At 42.7% G+C, this 20,808-nt stretch overlaps 2 protein-coding genes across 5 annotated transcripts in view; both read left to right on the forward strand.

The window, feature by feature from the left end:
• The window catches only part of LOC143291077 (double-stranded RNA-binding protein Staufen homolog), a 28,396-nt gene extending 11,561 nt beyond the window's left edge, over nt 1-16,835 (forward strand). For 2 of the 4 annotated variants that reach the window (XM_076600681.1, XM_076600684.1), the window contains 7 exons: nt 928-1,074; nt 2,273-2,452; nt 5,052-5,109; nt 7,209-7,352; nt 8,809-8,924; nt 10,126-10,295; nt 11,876-15,298. In XM_076600681.1, coding sequence (XP_076456796.1) covers nt 928-1,074; nt 2,273-2,452; nt 5,052-5,109; nt 7,209-7,352; nt 8,809-8,924; nt 10,126-10,295; nt 11,876-11,948 — 888 coding nt within the window. In that variant the 3' untranslated portion in view covers nt 11,949-15,298. Of the gene's footprint in view, nt 1-927; nt 1,075-2,272; nt 2,453-5,051; nt 5,110-7,208; nt 7,353-8,808; nt 8,925-10,125; nt 10,296-11,875; nt 15,299-16,570 lie in introns of those variants that run through there. The other 2 variants (XM_076600682.1, XM_076600683.1) reach the window with 2 other exon arrangements.
• Nucleotides 16,836-20,070: 3,235 nt separating this feature from the next.
• On the forward strand, nt 20,071-20,487 carry LOC143290726 (uncharacterized). The gene has a single exon (XM_076600241.1). The coding sequence runs from the start codon at nt 20,071-20,073 to the stop codon at nt 20,485-20,487; it is 417 nt and encodes a 138-aa protein (XP_076456356.1).
• Nucleotides 20,488-20,808: the final 321 nt, after the last annotated feature.

Here is a 20,808-nt window from a genome sequence, read left to right on the forward strand (position 1 = left end):
ATGCATGCACGCCACTTTTTTTTAAGCCAACAACTGATACTTGTTATCACTTCGCTATCCCACATTCATGATCATTTTAAAACAAAATGACATATACCAGATGCAAACATGGTTGAGACATGTATACTTTAGTTGTAACAAGCATTAATGCTGGCAAGAAAAGGGAAAAATTGTAAAAATATTATTTCAGTGTGATGGGAGGAAAAACGAAAAAAGAGATCAGGATGTTCCATTCTTCTTTCTTTACTTTTTTTTTTCTTTTTTAAAGAAAAGAATCTGAAAGAAAAAAATATGTTTGTGTGTGTATCATGTGTGTAGATATCAAAGGTTTTGAAGAAAGTTTCCTTCCTCAAAATTGATTGTTTGAATTTACTTCTGATGGTTTGTCCCCACCTTTCTCAGCAAAACTGACGAGGAAGGTCTTGTTGGACAGGCTCTGGGTGGGCAGAGTTTACAGCAGCATTATTAAAGTTGCCTGTCCACAGGCACCTGACCATGATGCTGCCACAGACTGTGATAAATCAGAGGGGGTTCCATGCCACTATCCTGGCTGGGGCTAAGTTTTAACCACTCCAGTTTTTGACAGTCTATTACAAAACTGCAGTCAGGCACCAGTAACTTCACCCAAAGTCTGTCCAACCCAAGACTTTCCAGCATCAGTTAGGATGAGAAAGATGGTGAGAAACCATCCAAAATATACCATAAAGTTTAAACTTTCAATTCTGATTGAGGAAACTTTCTTCTATATATGTAAACAGAATCAGAGAAAAATAGTGCCTGTTGTGAGAAGACTATTCCTGCCCTACTTAAAAAAAACAACACAAGTTTCTTTCTAGACTGCATCTTCTGATGCAGATATCCCACATGCTTGCACTCCACACGCACAACACATGACAGTCAATACCATCAGCGGCTGGGTTTTTGCAGGTTCAGAAAGCAGACCCAAGTTACGGTGTGGGGGTGAACCCCATCAGTCGCCTCATTCAGATCATGCAGGCCCAGAAGAAGAAGGAGCCAGTCTACAATCTGGTGGCCGAGAAGGGCTTGCCTCGACGCAGGGAGTTTGTCATGCAGGTGAGAATGCGACAGAACAACCGCGTTCAGCAATGAAAATTGACAGAAAAGCTTGAACAACAGTTAACCCCTGTAGAAAGTCATCAAATTAAAGTTAAGGAATACGTTTCACGCTTTGATCATGGTCTTTATTATGTTTGAGAATGCGTCGGATCTGCCAGTCGTAATTTGACAAAAGAACTGGACTTGTCCGAAGTGATTATCATGTATTTGGCAATTATGCTAAGATTAATAGAAGCTGGAAAGTTGTGGTGAAGACAAGGAAACCAGAATTTTGATAGATCTGTATTTTGATCGTTAAACTGTGAAATACTGATCTGTACTTTGATCGTTAAACAGTGAAATACTGTTGAACTTCCGCTGCATTGGTTAGATGGAATTTTTTATTTCCTGCACACAACTTTTGGCACGACAGACACTTGTTTCAGATGATGAGCAAAAGTATCATTTGGATCGATGGGCCTTTATATGTGTAAATTCTGGTATGCCTTCTCACCCTCCCTCTCACTATTTTTTTTTTTTTTTAATCATTTATTTATTTATTTTTGTTTATCTATTTATTTATTTTTTTACTGTTTTTTTGTTGTTGTTTGTTTGTTTTATCCTTGCAGTTTTTAAATCAGCAGGAATCACTGATGAGCCCTCTAGTTTGTTGTTCTTTTAAACTTAAAAAAAAATTTTTCATGGTTTTGCTCATGTTTCTTCCACACTGTTCATGAGTAGTATGTGTCCCCTTCACCCACACCTCATCCCCACCCCTCTTCATTCATAGTAAACACGCTGTATCCCGAATTACAAAATAATGCAGCCAACACTTGCCCCAGTGAAGTGAAAAACACCCGATGTTGAATGGATCCATGCTTCGTGTGTCAGTGCCAGGTAGAGGAGCTCATGTTTCTTTCACACTGTTCATGATTACTGTGTGTTCCCCTCCACCCCTCTTCAGTCAACACACTCTGTCCCGAATTACAAAATAATGCAGCCAATACTTGCCCCTGTGAAGGGAAAAAAGACACGCCTAAACACACTCTGTCCTGAATTAAAAAGTAATGCAGCCAATACTTGCCCCTGTGAAGTGAAAAAAGACACGCCTAAACACACTCTGTCCCGAATTGAAAAATAATGCAGCCAATACTTGCCCCTGTGAAGTGAAAAAAGACATGCCTGACATTGAATGTATCCATGCTGCGTGTGTCAGTGCCAGGTAGAGGAGCACACGTCTGAAGGTGTGGGCCCCAACAAGAAGCTGGCCAAGCGCAGTGCCGCAGAGAGCATGTTGCAGATCCTGGGCTTCAGCCGACCGTCCCCCCAGCCCACCAAACCCGCCATCAAGAACACACAGTCCTCAGAGGTGTGTAGGGGACGCACGGGAGGGGCTGTAAGTTGTTGGGCCTTCTTTAACTGTCACTACCGTTTACCACAAGTGTATGTGTGTATAAATGTACGTATGTATGTGTGTGGGTGTGTATATACATGTATGTATGCATTGTGTTTATGTGTGCGTGTAGTTTGGTGGGTACATTTTGCTGTGTGGATGCAACTTTGATGTAGTGAGTTAGTAATAATATCATGTATTCTGTGAAGTACCTAGAGCAGTTTTCTGGATAAGGTGTTACAGAACCATCCATTATTACTATTATTATTATTATTGTTTTTGTTTTAAGTAAGTGTAGAGGTCTTTAAGAAACACACAAGGTGTTGAGTGTAACTGTAAAGGTCTTTAACAAGCACACAAGGTAGTAAGTGCAAAGGTATTTTACAAGCACACAAGGTCTTACCTTTGTGCACACATGATGTGAGAGAGACACAGGCTGTTGTGGTCCCCTTTTTTTTTCTTTTCTTTTTAGTAATGAATTTATTCAGACACATTTTCCTGTTTAATTTCCGACATAGTGTTTGGAAGTGGAAGGGTGTAGTTTGTTTGTCACAAGAACTGAGGTGGGGGGGGGGGCATAGGGGGGTTGCTAGATTTTGTTTACTACGTGGAGAAGGAGGACTCGGGTGAAGGGATGTTAGTCCTGTTCTCTGTGCAGAGGTGAGGTGGAGGGCGGGGATTGTTGTTGGGCCATATCACTGATCAGCACAGCATTGTGTTCAGAGGGTAGTGGAGGTCACAGCCTGTTCTCTGTCATTGTTGGTGGGGTGTCATTAGTCATGGTTACTGCTCATGGATTATTGGATTTTGTTTTTTTTTGGAGGGGAGGGTGGGGTGGGGGTGGGGGGCTTTTGGGGAATATCATTAGTCCTGCTCACAGATTGATTATTGTGTGTACATGGTGTACTTTGAAAGAGGGAGTGGGGGGTAGGGGGGGGGGGATGGATCACTGCTCACAAACTGATTATTGCGTGTACTGGGGAGGGGTAGGGGTGTCACTTCTCACAAACACTATTGCGTGTACTGGGGTGGGGTAGGGGTGTCACTTCTCACAAACATTGTGTGTACTGGGGAGGGGTAGGGGTGTCACTTCTCACAAACATTGTGTGTACTGGGGAGGGGTAGGGGTGTCACTTCTCACAAACATTGTGTGTACTTTGGGGGAGGGTAGGGGTGTCACTTCTCACAAACATTGTGTGTACTTTGGGCAGGGTAGGGGTGCCACTTCTCACAAACATTGTGTGTACTGGGGAGGGGTAGGGGTGTCACTTCTCACAAACATTGTGTGTACTGGGGAGGGGTAGGGGTGTCACTTCTCACAAACATTGTGTGTACTTTGGGCAGGGTAGGGGTGTCACTTCTCACAAGCATTGTGTGTACTTTGGGCAGGGTAGGGGTGTCACTTCTCACAAACACTGTGTGTACTGGGGCAGGGGTAGGGGTGTTACTTCTCACAAACATTGTGTGTACTTTGGGCAGGGTAGGGGTGTCACTTCTCACAAGCATTGTGTGTACTTTGGGCAGGGTAGGGGTGTTACTTCTCACAAGCATTGTGTGTACTTTGGGCAGGGTAGGGGTGTCACTTCTCACAAACATTGTGTGTACTTTGGGGGAGGGGTAGGGGTGTTACTTCTCACAAACATTGTGTGTACTGGGGAGGGGTTGGGGTGTCACTTCTCACAAACATTGTGTGTACTTTGGGACGGGGTTGGGGTGTCACTTCTCACAAACATTGTGTGTACTGGGGAGGGGTAGGGGTGTCACTTCTCACAAACTATTATTGTGTGTACTGGGGAGGGGTAGGGGTGTCACTTCTCACAAACATTGTGTGTACTGGGGAGGGGTAGGGGTGTCACTTCTCACAAACATTGTGTGTACTGGGGAGGGGTAGGGGTGTCACTTCTCACAAACATTGTGTGTACTGGGGAGGGGTAGGGGTGTCACTTCTCACAAACTGATTATTGTGTGTACTTTGGGGCGGGGTAGGGGTGTCACTTCTCACATTGGAACCCAATTGTTGTGGGTACTTGGGGCAGGGTAGGGGTGTCACTCAAACATTGTGTGTACTGGGGAGGGGTAGGGGTGCCACTTCTCACAAACATTGTGTGTACTGGGGAGGGGTAGGGGTGTTACTTCTCACAAGCATTGTGTGTACTGAGGAGGGGTCAGGGCGTCATTGCTCACAGATTATTGTGTGTACTTGAGAGGGTGTGGGGGCCTGGGGGGGTCACTATCTCTGCTGAATACTTGAAGGGGAGTTGGGGGAGGAAGAGTCACCAGTATGCAGTATCACTGAATTAACAGTCTGTTTTTGAGAAATAGGATAGAATAGAATATGTCTATTACCAAGTGTTCTGAGGCCATAGGGAAAATTGGTGGGGGGGGGGGTGATACTTAAAACATGAATTGGAAATCATAAACAGAGACAAATTATACAAAAGGATTTTAGACTCATTTACATACATACAAGTTCTTGCACCTTGTGCATGCATGAAAGACTACATTCAACATAAAGCCTTGTGCAGTGTGGATGAAAATTTCCTTTCTAACTGTTGGTGTCGTGAGAGACTGGGTTGATTTTGTTGTTGCTATTGTTTTTCAGGGTGGCAGCAGTTCAGACAAAAAAGTGACATTTGTGGACACTGGGAAATCTGGTGGAGGTAAACAGTGGATACTTGTCTGAATGTCTGTCTGTCTGCCACTGTCTCTTTCTGTTTGATTTCTTATGTTTCTTATCCAACTGCCCATTTTTTTAAATACTTGAAGTTGAAACTTTTAACGTTTAACTGTTTCCAGTTGAGAATAAGATTTAGTGGTCATTGCATAAAATCATTTGGATGATTCATGATGTACTCTGTGTTTTTCCTAAATGAATTATTCAAATCTGCTTCAAATCCATGAATGTGTTCTGCTTGAAAACCTGGTTATGCAGGTGGCTCAGTGCTTCTTTAATTCCACAAACTGTTTACAACCCTAGAAACTTGACATGAATTTGATTCGGATCAGATCCCTGGCTGGGTCTTGTTATGATTTTGTTTACACTTGGATCTTTGGCTGGGTCGGCATTTGGAACATCAAAATATTTGACTAGACTGACAGGGAAAAGTATGTATTTGAAAAAAAAAAAGAATAAAAAAAACAACCCCACCACCATCATATATTGCTGTTTCCTTCTCTGGTTTCTCTCGGAAATTTCATTGCAGTCTTTCCCCTCAGTACATGATCCAGAATCCCAGTGTTGTTGTTTGTTTGTTCATTGATCTGTATGTTTTAACCTACTAAAAATGCGGGTTTTCCCCACGCCACCCACCTTCCCTTAAATGAGTAACCATACCATAAGTTGTGTGCATGCATGTATCCTCACTGAAGTGGCTTCGATTCCCGTGTTGCTTATGTTGTATAGTTTGATTGATGTGGATACTTGTATAGCGCCTATCCTCGGTCAGAGACCAAGCTCTAAGCGCTTTACATACTCGGGGACATTTGCACCACAGGCTGCCAACCTGGGTAGAGCCGACTGACGGCTGCCACTTGGCGCTTATCATTCGTTTCCTGTGTCATTCAATCAGATTTCAGATACAGACGCATACACACTCAGACAGACACGGAACATTTTACGTGTATGACCGTTTTTTTTTTTCTTATTTACCCCACCATGTAGGCAGCCATACTTCGGGGGTGTGCATGCTGGGTATATTCTTGTTTCCATAACCCACCGAACGCTGACATGGATTACAGGATCTTTAACGTGCGTATTTGATCTTCTGTGTGCGCATACACACGAAGGGGGTTCAGGCACTAGCAGGTCTGCACATATGTTGACCTGGGAGATCGTAAAAATCTCCACCCTTTACTCACCAGGTGCACCGAGATTTGAACCCAGGACCCTCAGATTGAAAGTCCAGCGCTTTAACCATAGTTTCAGTTGAACTTTCTCAAGGAGGTGTCACTGCATTCAAACGAATTCACATATGCTGCACCACATCTGCTTGGTAAATGCCTGACCAGCAGCATAACCCAGCGCACTAGTCCGGGCTTGAGTACTACATGCATATATGTTTGGTTTCCTACCAGAGTGGATTTCTTCTACAGAATTTTGCCAGAGAACAACCCTTTTAATTACACATACTTAACCGTGACCCATCTAGTGCAGACTCCGGCAGGGGTCTGACATTCCTGTTACCCATACCCACAGTTGCACCAATGGAATGTGCCACAATCCCTTTGGGGAAACAACACAACCAAAAAAAAAAAAGAAAAAAAAAGCAGCTTGTTTTGGATCCGCACGTTAGACTGGGCCCAATGTGCAATGCGTCCGTGGTGGCGGCCGTGACATCGGATCACGCGACCCCCAAACGCGGCATGCCTCGACCGTCTCAGATCCAGGGGTGACTGAGGCGCGTAGGGATGCCCTCCCCTGGTGCAGGGAGGAAGGTGGACCACTAGGGGACACGCTTGCCCATACTCATGCACCCCCGTCCTTGTCCGGAGCGCCCAATCCAAGGGAGGCAATTTTGTTGCCATAGGTTCTTTTTCAGTGTGCCAAGTGTGTGCTGCACATAGAACTTCAGTTTATCACCTTATGTGAATGACAAGATGCTCAGTTTGATTTTCCAGTCAAACTTTGGAGAAAGGGCAAGACCAGAATTCAGACACAGACCCTCGCAGATAGTTAATTGGCAGAGATGAGCGTCTGACCTATTCTGATACCTTCTTTTAAAAAAAAAAGCAACAACATTGAAAACGTTGTGTTGTACAGACAGTGGAGAGAAGAGCAGCACCACCAGCACCAACACCACCTCCACTGGCTGTCAGGTGGTACCAGGTCTGTTGCGGCTCAACCACGCAGGTGCCGCACATGTACCTGGCTTGATGACTTCCTCACCTGCACACACCTTCTCAGGTAAGAGGGAAATGGGTTTGTTTTTTGTTTTTTTGCTTTTGTTTGCATTTTCTTTTTTCTCTTGACTCCTTGACGCCTGATATTGTATTTCCCTCTGGAAATGGTGTGTTTCAACTGCAGTCTGAATGTCGACCTTTTATGGTGTTATCTTCTTCTTCTTCTTCGTTCGTGGGCTGCAACTCCCACATTCACTCGTATGTACACGAGTGTGCTTTTACGTGTATGACCGTTTTTACTCCGCCATGTAGGCAGCCATACTCCATTTACGGGAGTTATGGTGTTACCAGGTTCCACTTGTAGATGAATGCTCCAATTTTTTTCTTTTGCTTTTTTTAATCATGCATTTGTATTTTCACACCCAACCCCATTCTCCCCTCCCACCCCAACCCCCACCCTCCCAGTATGTATTAAAGTGTTCTTTTATTTTTTCATATGTGTGTTTTTTTTTTAACCGATGTCCAAAATAAGGCTAAGTGAATGTGATTGCTTTCCGCTGTTTATATTTGAACTGAATAACAGATGTTAAAAAAAAAAAAAAAAAGTTACAGCCTTGGCTGCTGAAGAATTGAGGTGAGAACTGTCAGAGGGTCATGTTCAGGAATTCTCGGTGATGAAAATTAACAGTTGCACATGTATAGTCTTCTTCTTTGTTCATGGGTTGCGATTCGCACGTTCACTGATAAACATAGTGGGCTTTTACGTGTACAATAATTTTTACCCCTGCCATGCAGGCAGTCAAACTCTTTTTTTTTTTTTTTTTTTTTAGGGGTACATGTGTTGTATTGCATGAACACTATTAAATCAGTAAAGCTGTCAGACGGGCGCAATAGCCGAGTGGTTAAAGCGTTGGACTGTCAATCTGAGGGACCTGGGTTCGAATCATGGTGACGGCGCCTGGTGGGTAAAGAGTGGAGATTTTTACGATCTCCCAGGTCAACATATGTGCAGACCTGCTAGTGCCTGAACCCCCTTCGTGTATATATGCAAGCAGAAGATCAGATACGCACTTTAAAGATCCTGTAATCCATGTCAGCGTTCGGTGGGTTATGGAAACAAGAACATACCCAGCATGCACACCCCCGAAAACAGAGTATGGCTGCCTACATGGCGGGGTAATACATTTAAAAGCCCACTCGTGTGCATATGAGTGAACGCAGAAGAAGAAGAAGTAAAGCTGTCATTACAGCTGCAACAAAATTATTTTAAAAAATTTAAAAAAGGGAGCAAAATCAAAGCTAATGCAGCACAACTAATACCAGTTTGGGACAGTGTCTCTGTCTCAACTTGTGTGTGGTAATGCATGAACACTGTATTACTCACTCATCCCTGTGTTTCAGGAAGGTTGTTACTTTTCTGTGATAGCTTGTTCACTGCAACCGTACTTCCAGCAGATCTTGACAAGGTATGGGTTTGTGTGTTCTCAGTGGGCGTTGACAGGATGCGTTTGTGTGTGCAGGGACAGCGGAGTCTGTGTCGTCTGTGCTGTCAAAGGCAGGACCCCAGGCCGAGAAGCAGGCAATGGCTCTGGCAGAGTTCATGAACATCCCCATGAAGTTTGAAGAATTCACAAAGGTAAGCCTCATGTCTTTACACCTGAACTGTGCCGCTGCTGGCGTTGCCACAGTCTTCACACCTTGATTGTGAAGTGACAGAAATGATGATGATGATGATATGGATACTTGTATAGTGCCTGTCCTCATTCGAATACAAAGCTCTAAGCACTTTACAAACACGGAAGCATTTGTACAACAGGCTGCCTACCTGGGTTTAGCCGACTGACAGTTGGCATTGGGTGCTCATCATTCGTTTCCTGTGTCATTCAATCAGGTTACAGTTACACACACATACTAATACAGACATATAACATTTTACTTGTATGACCATTTTGTTTATTTACCCTGTCTTGTAGGCAGCCATACTCCGTTTTCGAGGGTGTGCATGCATGCTTGGTATGTTCTTGTTTCCATAACCCACCGAATGCTGACATGGATTACAGGATTGTTAACGTATGTATGTGATCTTCATACACACAGGAAGTGATCAGTTTTGGAGACAGAGTGAAATTTTTTTTTAAACATGATCAGGTTTGCAGTGAGAATGGTGTTGTGTGGATATGACCAGGTAATATAGAATGTTGATGGGTTGCCCAAACTCACTTCATTAAACAGATACTTGGTTTGATTAAAGACAGACTTCCTCAAGGGATGACATTGTTTGGAGAGACTGGTAATTTTGTTTTGTTCCATGGTTCATTGCAACTATCCATCAGAATGTTTATTTTGGAAAATTGTAAAGTGAATTTGTAAATTTCTGTTTCGGATTCCATTCTCTGTCTCTGTCTAAGTATCTGTTGTCAAACACACTATCAGGCTTCTTAAAATTGATAGTCACTCTTTTTGATACTTCATGGATAGCATGAGTTCTGACATTTAAGAATCTAATTGTAACCCTGACAGGAGAGTCGGCACTCTAACTGCTCAGCTATTGTGTCCGTCCTCGTACCTATGTAAGTGCTCATTTGCTATATTTCCACATACAGAGTATTGCGACCAGTCGCAAAACATTCAGTGTTGACACATACAAAGTATTGCGCAAAACATTCAGTGTTGACACATACCAAGTATTGCTTCCTGTCACAAAACATTCAGTGTTGACACATACCAAGTATTGCGACCAGTCACAAAACATTCAGTGTTGACACATACAAAGTATTGCGACCAGTCGCAAACATGCACCGCTTTCACTGAGCTGGAGTTTTGTTGCACATTTTCAGAGCAACAGTGGCGCGGAGTATTTAACACGGGTGACGCTGTCGACCCATCCACCCCAGGTGTACCACGGCACAGGTCCCACGCGGGAGACTTCCCGGGATGCCGCTGCTCTCTCCACCATTCAGAACCTGCTGTCCTTAGCCACCAACTTCCACTCCTCTGCTGGAGATGCGTCAGTACTTTCTCTCTCTCTCTCTCATCACCCCACACACATGCGCATGCCCGCACTCTCTCTCTCTCTCTCTCACATGCACACATACACATATGCACACATACATACACACACACATACACACACACAAGCGTGTGCACACATGCAAGCATATGCACGCACTCGCACACACACACATGCTCTCACACACACACACACACATGCTCTCTCTCTCTCTCTCTCTCTCTCTCTCTCTCGCTTTCTCTCTCTCTCTCTCTCTCTCTCTCTCTCTCTCTCACACACACACACACACACACATACACACACACACACACACACACACACACACACAACACACACACAACACACACACACACACACACACACACACACACACACACACACACACACACACACACACCCCTGTATGTATTTCCTTGATAACTTCCTCCCCTGCTTCCAAAGTTTACTGAAGTATGTTTATGCTTGGGCAGAGAAGTTTTTATTGGAGTGTACGTTCCTCTTTATCAAAGCCTGTACTGTAAGCATACTTTAATAACTTTTATAATCAGTCTCATTCAGTATTTTCTCTTGTGATTGATTGGAAAAGGAGATGAATCATATGCAGACAAATCATACAAAATGCTTGCCGGTGATCTAACCCCAAGGGCAAGGGACTGGGACCACACATATTGCAATGGAGTTGGGAATTGAGAGCAGTTAAAACCACACGCCAATCCACTGTCATGTATAAGGTAGAAGTGCTGGCCAAGTTATTATTAAGTGACATGAGCATACAGATCGAACAGCTCAAAGGTGGGATAACGATAAAGTAGGTAATTTCAAACATGCGAGTGTAGGCAGCCACTCTCAGTCTTTTTCATAGGTGTGCGTGCTGGGCATGTTCTTGCTTTCACAAGCCACCAAACACTGATGTGGATTGTGGCGAACTTGAACCTGCACATGGAGTAAAAGACTTTTTAGTGGAGTGATGGCCTAACGCGTCCGCCTAGGAAGCGAGAGAATCTGAGCGCGCTGGTTCGAATCACGGTTCAGCTGCCGATATTTTCTCCCCCTCCACTAGACCTTGGGTGGTGTTCTGGATGCTAGTCATTCAGATGAGACGATAAACAGAGGTCCCGTGTGCAGCATGCACTTAGCGCACGTAAAAGAACCCATGGCAACAAAAGGGTTGTTCCTGGCAAAATTCTGTAGAAAAATCCACATCAATAGGAAAAACAAATAAAACTGCATGCAGGAAAAAATACAAAAAAAATGGGTGGCGCTGTAGTGTAGCAACACGCGCTCCCTGGGGAGAGCAGCCCGAATTTCACACAGAGAAATCTGTTGTGATAAAAAGAAATACAAATACAAATACATGAGCATACGCATGCATTTACACACAAAGGGGGTTCAGGCACTGGCAAGTCTGCACATCTGTTGACCTGGAAGATGAGAGCCTACCACCAGACGCCTTGATTGGATTTGAACCCAGGATCCAAAGATTGAAAGTCCAATGCTTTTACCACTTTGCTGCTTTGCTTGTCGTGTGAAGATCTGAATCCTAGATCCTTGAATATGCAGTTTGTGTGTTCACACAGGAGCTCCCACAAGGCAGAAATAGGAGTGACCGCCCTTCCTCATCAACTGAACGGAGCTGGTGACCAGGTTTGAACTTCACCCTCTGACCTCCTTGTGAACCCTCAGCTGTGAGTGAATCGGTTGTCAACCAGCTTACCATTGACATCGGCAGACAGCAGAACGCATTGAAGCGCTGATGGAGTCTTTGTTTTTTCTTCTTTCTTTTTTTTTAAGTCCAAAATCGTGATCAGCTGTGTCTCTGTAATTTTAGTAGGGGAAACTCTCATGCAGTGGAAATTAAAAAGAAATGCTGTGGTTTAATTATTTTAAAGGAGAAAAAAAGTCTTTTACTGCATGCAGAAATTTTTTTGCACTTGTAAATGCAGAATTATATATCTTGCACTTGCAAAATGCAGATGGATATATTTTGCACTGGAGGGATGATACATTTTTGCACTGCGGTGAAAAGCCAGGCTTTTAAAATTACATCTTGCACTTTTCCCTTCTCTGTTGATGTGTGCGCATGTGCATGCATGTTTCATGAGCGGTGTGTGGCATTCATGCCCCAAGGTCAGTGCGGGGCCCAGCCAAGTTTTGATCCATACCCCTCATTTTTTATTAAAAAGTTTTGTTTTAACTTTACACCACCTTCATTGCTATTTCCTTATTAAAAAAAAGAAAGAAAGAAAAAAAAAGTGATGGTGTCACAAAGCAAGGCAGTGTATGTATAGCGGAAATGCTGGTATTAGTTTTTGATAAGTAGATAAATAAGTAAATGAATAAATATCTAAATAACTGAAATTCTAATGGCATCACAAAGCAGAGCAGTGTATCTGTAGAAAGAGATGTAACTCCAGACTTTTAAATGATAGATAATAAATAGAATTCTGATGGTATCACAAAGCAGGGCAGTGCATGAAAGGGAAAATACGGCTCCATTAAAAAAAAATCTGTGAGCTGGAAGACAGTTCACTCTACTGATAGTTCATACAGGAGAATGCGGATGTGAGCAGATGTGAACACAGGCCTGAAGAGCTTTAAAAAAAAAAAATTTGGTTAAAATGGGTTTCTGAACACTGCAAATGTGTTTTATGTTCACATCTGAACACTTCCCTGGGAATACTTTTCTAATCTCTGTGAACGGATGTGAACACTCAGTGTGGGAAGGGCAGGGGGAAAGGCATTGGGGAGGGGAGGGGGTGGGAGGGTCTTTGTCGTAGTGTTTACATCCGTGTACACTGATTTCATTGACAACAACGGAATGCTTTCAGATCTGAACACATGATTTGGTAGATGATTTTCTTCGATTACTCAGAACATTGTGTTCATTTCTGGACTCCCATGACTGTGGGATATTATTTATTCATGTCTGTGGTATTTTGTCTTACTTTAATCTGTATAGATATTTTCACTTCTTTTGCCACCAATGGAGTGATGGCCTGGAGGTAACACGTCCGCCTAGGAAGCGAGAAAATCTGAGCGTGCCTGGTTCGAATCACGGCTCGGCCGCTGATATTTTCTCCCCCTCCACTAGACCTTGAGTGGTGGTCTGGACGCTCGTCATTCGGATGAGACAATAAACCGAGGTCCCGTGTGCAGCATGCACTTAGTGCACGTAAAAGAACCCACGGCAACAAAAGGGTTGTTCCTGGCAAAATTCTATAGAAAAATCCACTTTGATAGGGAAAACAAATGAAACTGCACGCAGGAAAAAATACAAAAAAATGGGTGGCACTGTATTATAGCGACGCACTCTCCCTGGGGAGAGCAGCCCGAATTTCACACAGAGAAATCTGCTGTGATAAAAAGAAATACAAATACAAAGTTTTTGTGTGAAAAACGCTCCCCAGCACCAAATATTTTAAACTCTACACTCTCAGTTGCGCAGTTCGGTTCGTGTCAAAACAACGCGGTGGACTTGTTCACTTCAAACTGGGTCAAGGGGGGGAAGGTTAGTCAGTTCCCTGTTGCACGGGAAAGTTGACTGCGGCTGTCAAGCTGTGTTCCAACATGAAAACCGTCTGTTTAACATGACCCCTTGATGTCAGTTAAAGTCGACAATTGTCTAGTCGAATAAAGTTGTCTAAGATGGCCAAAAAGTTGAAGAAAGAGTCTTGTGACTCGGAAGAGGAAATTCATTTGTGTGTTAGATTGAATAGGTAAAAGGTTATCATTTTAACCCCGAAAATTAGACAATTATATGTTTTGTTTCCTCTCTTTTTCCATCTATCCCTTGAAATTTTGATTTTTTTATTTTTTTATATTTTTTTTTAATTTATTTTTTTAGCATTTTGTAGGAAGATGCACTTTTTTGAAGAACAAACCATACTATGGGAGGTTTTGATGTAAGCTCCTCAGGTACTTGATGTTCAAACCTTGCATTCATTTTTTTATTATTATTATTTTTTTATTGGGGAGTGAGGTGGGGTTGGAATAAAAGGACGCTTCATAATTCTGCAGATGTGCAGGACAGTCTCAGTGTCCAGGGGAGTTGTTTTTTTTCTGTTGTTTTTTTTTGTCATACCTTGATTTTGATGTGGAATGTTCATCATGGTCTCTGCTTCCATTCAAAAGTGCAGACAGCATTAGAAATGAGGTCCTGGTCTCCCATGTCCTCTTTCATTTTTCTTGTGTGTGTGTGTGTTGTACTTATACCTTCAGCTTCTGTCTTGCCTGTAGTGTGTGTGTGGCGCAGCCACCAGAGGTGTTGTCACTGAGGACATTCTTCACAGTGATCCTTGGATCTGAGGACATTCTTCACAGTGATCCTTGGATCTGAGGAACGTGACAATATCTGTGTGTCAAAACCGTTTTATATATCTTGTTTATGTCTTTCCTCTTCTTGGTTTTTGTCTGCCTTTGACTTGTCATTCTATATTCATATTATTTTGGTTGGTTTGGTGGTAGGGGCTGTGTCCATGTGAACAGTACTCATGAATTCATGAGGTTCTTTTTGTTGAAGGAATGTTGTGATTGTTGTCTTCCTTCATTGCATTGATTTCTGGCTTCTGTTATCTTTGTCTTTAAATCATATCAGATGTCGGCTGATGTTATCTGAAGATGTCAGCTTGTGACTGTCATGATATCAGCATGTAGAGTGTCCATCTTGATGCGTGTCTGTTGGCTTATACAGTACAGCTGCCCTTTGCTTTCAACACTGTTTTTATTTATTTATTCACTTATTTCTTTGGGTTTGGTTTGTTTTGTGTCGTTTGTTTTTGTCTTTGTTTTCCAGTTTGTGGTTTTGATTTGTAATAAAGTTTTATACCTGAATATTTTCTTCTTTTTTTTTTGTTTTTGTGTTTTGTTTTTGTTGTTGTTTTTTTGTTCTAAAAAGTCTACATGTGGAATTTTTCAGTTTCCATGTGTGTTGTTCTGGACTGTGTTGCTTTCCATGTGTGTTGTTCTGGACTGTGTTGCTTTCCATGTGTGTTGTTCTGGACTGTGTTTGCTTTCCATGTGTGTTGTTCTGGACTGTGTTGCTTGGCCTTTTCTTTCCATGTGTGTTGTCTGCTTTCCATGTGTGTTGTTCTGGACTGTGTTGCTTTCCATGTGTGTTGTTCTGGACTGTGTTGCTTTCCATGTGTGTTGTTCTGGACTGTGTTGCTTTCCATGTGTGTTGTTCTGGACTGTGTTGCTTGGCCTTTTCTTTCCATGTGTTTTGTTCTGGACTGTGTTGCTTTCCATGTGTGTTGTTCTGGACTGTGTTGCTTGGCCTTTTCTTTCCATGTGTGTTGTTCTGGACTGTGTTGCTTTCCATGTGTGTTGTTCTGGACTGTGTTGTTCGGCCTTTTCTTTCCATGTGTGTTGTTCTGGACTGTGTTGTTAGGCCTTTTCTTTCCATGTGTGTTGTTCTGGACTGTGTTGCTTGGTCTTTTCGTTATCTCCCTCCCTCCACTTCATTTGATTCGGCAGCCTTAGGGCTTGGTGGTGGCTGGTCATTTGTGGATTGTACATTGGGTCTTTTGGTGTGGACACAAAACTTGTCTGTGGTTAGCAGTGCTTGTTCTGGGAGGCAGGTGTGTGTGGGGGGGGATGGGGGAAGGGGAAGGTGAGTGTGGGGGGGGGGGTGGGGGGGGGGGAAGCACCTTATTCATTGTATCTCAGGCATCAGCATTGTCAGTTGTTAGAACTGCTGTTCTTGTAGGTTTAAAAAAAAATATATATATATATTTTTTTCTTAGAAAGAACAGAACAAGTCTTCAGGTTTTCTTCTGTGTTTTTTTTTTTGGGGGGGGTGGGGGGGTGGGGTGGGGGGGGGGCTGTGAGGGGAAGGAGGCATGGGGGGATGGTAGTTTTCCTTCACTGCAAAAGCCAGTGGTCTTCGCACAATGTGTATGTATTTTGTAAAAAACAACAACATATGTAATCAATATAAAGTAATTGAAAAACTGAATAAAGAATGTTTGGGGAAGGAAAGATAATTCAGTGGCATTCGGTCAGAGTTGAGATTCCCTTATACAGTTATCTTCATGTTTTAATATTGTATTTAATTTTATTAGGTTTTATATGTTATAGACACAGACAGACAAGACAGACAGATTACGAACTTCAGACTGTCTTATCTTCATTTTAAAAATTGTTTTGATACTGTATTTGATTTTATTAGTTTCACATGTTGTAAACACAGACAGACAGACAGATCACAAACTTGAGACTGTCTTATCTTCATATTATGATGTTGTATTTGATTTTATTAGTTTTGTATGTTGTAGACACAGACAGACAGATGACAAAACTTCAGACTGTCCTGATGCCTGAGACGTGGCCTACTTCTTCATTCAGATTTGAACATCTGTGCTGGGAATTCACCTTCATGTTTAGCTCTGAACGCTGGTCAGGGTACATTGCTGCGTCAGCGTGCACTGACAGCGTTCAGAATGAAAAAAAAAACCAACTTTTTTTTCATGATGGGATTTTGATGTTCATCTCTGAAGCTTCCAACACGTCATGTGTTCACCTTGGGCCTGTGTGGGGCGAAGTGGGGTGGGTGGGTGGGGTGATGAAACAGAATGGAGGTGGGGGAGAGTGATAATGGGTGGGTGAGGAAGGGGGGAGGAGGGGGTGATGAGGTGTAGAAACAGGGAGATCTATTTCAGAATTCATGTTTGGTGATAACGGTGTTCATGTTTTAGTTTTGTTTTACATTTTACCACTTGTAAATCCTTCCAACACCTTAGATTTTTTTTTTTTTTTTTAAGGAAGGATGTTGATTTTAATCTGTTGAGGTGTGCACAAAGAATAGGGAATGGACAAAGTTCATTTGACATTGGAGCACAGGGTCTGTCTTTGTGTGACTGCATGTAAGGGCAGATGTTGCATTGATGCATGCACACATTCTGCAGGTTTTTTTCACAGCAGCAAGAAAGATTATAGTAGTGTTTGTAATGGGTTTTTTTTTAAATGTGAATTTTGAAGAAAGAAAAAAAAAAAAAATACAGCAGCAGATAAGATCAACCTAAAAATGAATAACTGTGGGGTGCATTTCCCCTTGATGAAAACTTTTGAAGAAGCTGTTTGAAAAATGTGTGTTCCTAAAAACTGAGAAATTGTGTAAGAACATGCAGAATGAGAGATTGACACAGGCATGTTTTATCATCTTTACAAATCAAACAGTGATGTAAATACTTAGACCACCATAGGTTACAATTGAAAAGCAGACCCTGCATTTTAGTATTTTTTCTGGATGTGACTGGTTTGAAGAGGTTTCTTGGGGGAAAAAAAATGTACAATTTATCATTAGCATTTACCCAATTTTTCTCAGTGTTGTTTTGAGTTTTTATGATTACAAATTCAGTTTGTGAAGTGTGCAGTGTGTTTGTCATTGCACTCTCTTCAGTGTGTTTCCTGTCCTGCATTTATTACTGCGGCAGTTTGTGTATAATTGTTACCTGTAGCCTTTGTTGGCTGCTTCCTTTGGGTTTTGTAGTTTTTAATTCTTCTTCTACCTGTAATTGCTACGGTATTTTGCCAGTCAGGTGTGAAGTGTGCATGGTAAGTGTGACTGAACTGTGTGAATGATAGATTACGGATGGGGAGATAAAGATAACATAAAAATCATAAGGAAAACTGTGATCAAGGGCTGGGGTAGGTATGCTTTTTAACTTGTTTTAGTCGATAATCTTGAATGAAAATGTCTAGGTTTTTTTTTTTTTTTTTTTTTTTTTTTTTTTGTCTTCTAAGCACCAAATCCAGCGGGATCCCAATCCCCATCTCTGCCCCTCCAACGTTCAGAAATTATAGTTTGAATATGTGAGAGTGTATATAGTAGTGGGTGTAGGTGTGAGTGAGTGTGCATGATGTAAAAATAAAAACTAATGCTATTTGTGGTACCATGATTTATAACCGGTTTGAAATCATCAAAAGTGGTTCAGCTGTTGTAATATCCATCTAGAATGCCACCATTTTAAGGAAATCGTCTCATTTTTTTGCTCAAATGGTATCGAGTCTTTCCAAATTGGCAGTTGCATTGTTTTAAACCAACGATTTATCTCTCGTTTTTTGTCATGGGTGGAATGATATTACCAACACAGATCAACTAATGGGCAGGGACAATTGTGTCAACTGCATTACTGTTGTATGAGCTGGCCTCTCGTGTGTCTCTTAATGAAGTTTACAAAGGGAAACTTCTGTCTCTTCCTGACCATCTGCAGCAGAACGAAGGTCTCCCCAGTTCTTCAGGAACATGCTGACTGAGAGGGTGGTTGGGTGTACAGTTCTCCATTGTCCGTGGCCAACAGTGTTTTCATTCACCCCCCTTTGCATGTGGGCTTTTATTTGCAAGACCATTTTGAACGTCTGTTTGGCAGCCATACACAGTTTTCATTTGCGTGTTCATGTGTTTGTGGATTTTGGGGTCTTTCTTGTGCAGATTTGATCTTTTGAATATGCATGCACCTGAAGTCGGGGGGAAAAAACTCCATCCTAAACCTAACAAGCACTGCCAGGATTTGAACCAAGGACCTCACAAACATGTGAAGGGGAAATCCAGCGCTCTAACCACTGGGCCAACATGCCCATGATGGAAGCTTAGTAAGCATAGCGCCACCCGGAAAATTTCAAGAAAATTGCAGAAATTCGTTTAGAAAACGGTTTCCCCCAAGCTGCTGTCTTTTGAATGCCATCACAATGTACACATCGGGGAAACTACTGAATGGAGAATGTTAGACGTCAGCAGTGGATCAGGCACTACAGAGCAGGTTGACAATGCAACATTTTCTTCACACAGGACTTTTGGGAAGTGGGAGAGCTTACACTACCAGAACAAAAAAAATCAAACCAGTCATACAAATTTTGCATGTGGGTATATATGTATTGTGTGCATGGGCATGTGATAGAGTAGTATCGATGAGTGAATGAACTGTTTAAAAAAAATTCAATAAAATGTGATTTCATCTGTGACTTTGTTGTGTCATAGTGTGTCTGTGAATATTGAGAAGGAATGTAGTAACAGGTGTTGCCTGTGATTGGCAAAATAACACCCACTTGCGACCATGTGTGACTTCCTTCATCATTTCTGTTCTTATGATTTACCAGAATGATAACTGAATTTTTTTCATGAGCCCTGTGTACACACACACACACACACACACTCACACACACACAGACCACACATGCATGCATACACACAGACCCACATGCACATAGATTCACAAACACACACACACACACACACACACACACACACACACCACATGCGTGCACACACACACTTAACATCAGAACCGCAGTGGAGGTAACTGCTGTCCCAACTATCTAGAATTTGATTACAGTGGAAAGTGTCTTACCCAAGCTACATCCCTACTCTCTCGGCCAAGAGTGCTCTTGGACAGTCAGCTTTTGGATGATTCCCAGTGGCCAAACAGCCTTCAAGGCTGCAGCAGTATGAGCCAATGACATCGTGCCTCCTAATTTGAGTCACAGTCCTTTACAATAAGCTGAAAGTGAATTCCCATTGCAATGGAGAAGCCATTGACCACACAGACCTCACTTTGTTGAAGGAAATGTGCATGTGGAGAACAAAGTATTTTTGCACCTTATTCTTCATCAGACGGCTGCAGGAAAAATACCGAGAGCAAAGTCAACCACTCTACCTTGCCTTCATTGACCTGACAAAGGCCTTTGATCTAGTGAGCAGGAGTGGACTGTTCACACTTCTGAGGAGATAGGCTGTCCCCCGAAATTACTGGCCATTGTCGAATCCTTTCACAAGGACATGTACAGCACAGTGTGCTACAATGGAGCAGCGTCTGACCCGTTCCAAATAAGCAGTGGTGTCAAGCAGGGTTGCGTGCTCACCCCTACACTTTTTGGCATATTTTTCTCCATGCTTCTGTCATATGCGTTCACAAACAATGAAGATGGAGTTTACCTACATACAAGATGTGACGGAAAGCTCTTCAGAAACCTGGCCAGACTCAGAGCCAAGACCAAAGTCAGGCTTGTCACCATCAAAGAGGCTCTCTTCGCCGATGACGCTGCACTGGTGACACACACAGAGGAGGCCCTTCAGAGACTCGTAGACTGCCTAGAGCACGCGTGCAACGAATCTGGCCTCACCATCAGCCTGAAGAAAACGAAAGTGATTGGACAGGGCAGTCCGCATCAGGAGCCACAAGCTGAACTCAGTTGACTGGTTTCAGTGTCCGGGGTCGACAATAACTTCGAATCTTTCCCTCGAACTAGAGATCAATTTAAGAATTGCGAAGGCCGCCGGGGTCATATCCAAACTTCACAAGAGGGTGTGGTCAAACAAAAACTTGACAGAGAACACCAAGATGCAGGTGTACAGAGCTTGCGTTCTAAGCACCCTACTCTACTCGAGTGAAACATGGACTACATATTCCGCCCAAGAGAAGAGACTAAACAGTTTCCATCTCCGATGCCTCAAACGCACGCATTCTTGGAATCCGATGGCAGGACAAGATCCCAAATACTGAAGTGCTTGAGCGGG

Source organism: Babylonia areolata, chromosome 16 (genome assembly GCF_041734735.1).
Source record: "Babylonia areolata isolate BAREFJ2019XMU chromosome 16, ASM4173473v1, whole genome shotgun sequence".
NCBI lineage: Eukaryota > Metazoa > Mollusca > Gastropoda > Neogastropoda > Buccinidae > Babylonia > Babylonia areolata.

What these genes read in the sequence shown, in the direction of transcription:
- LOC143290726 (XM_076600241.1), top strand. Translation starts at nt 20,071, where the DNA reads ATGTACAGCACAGTGTGCTACAATGGAGCAGCGTCTGACCCGTTCCAA.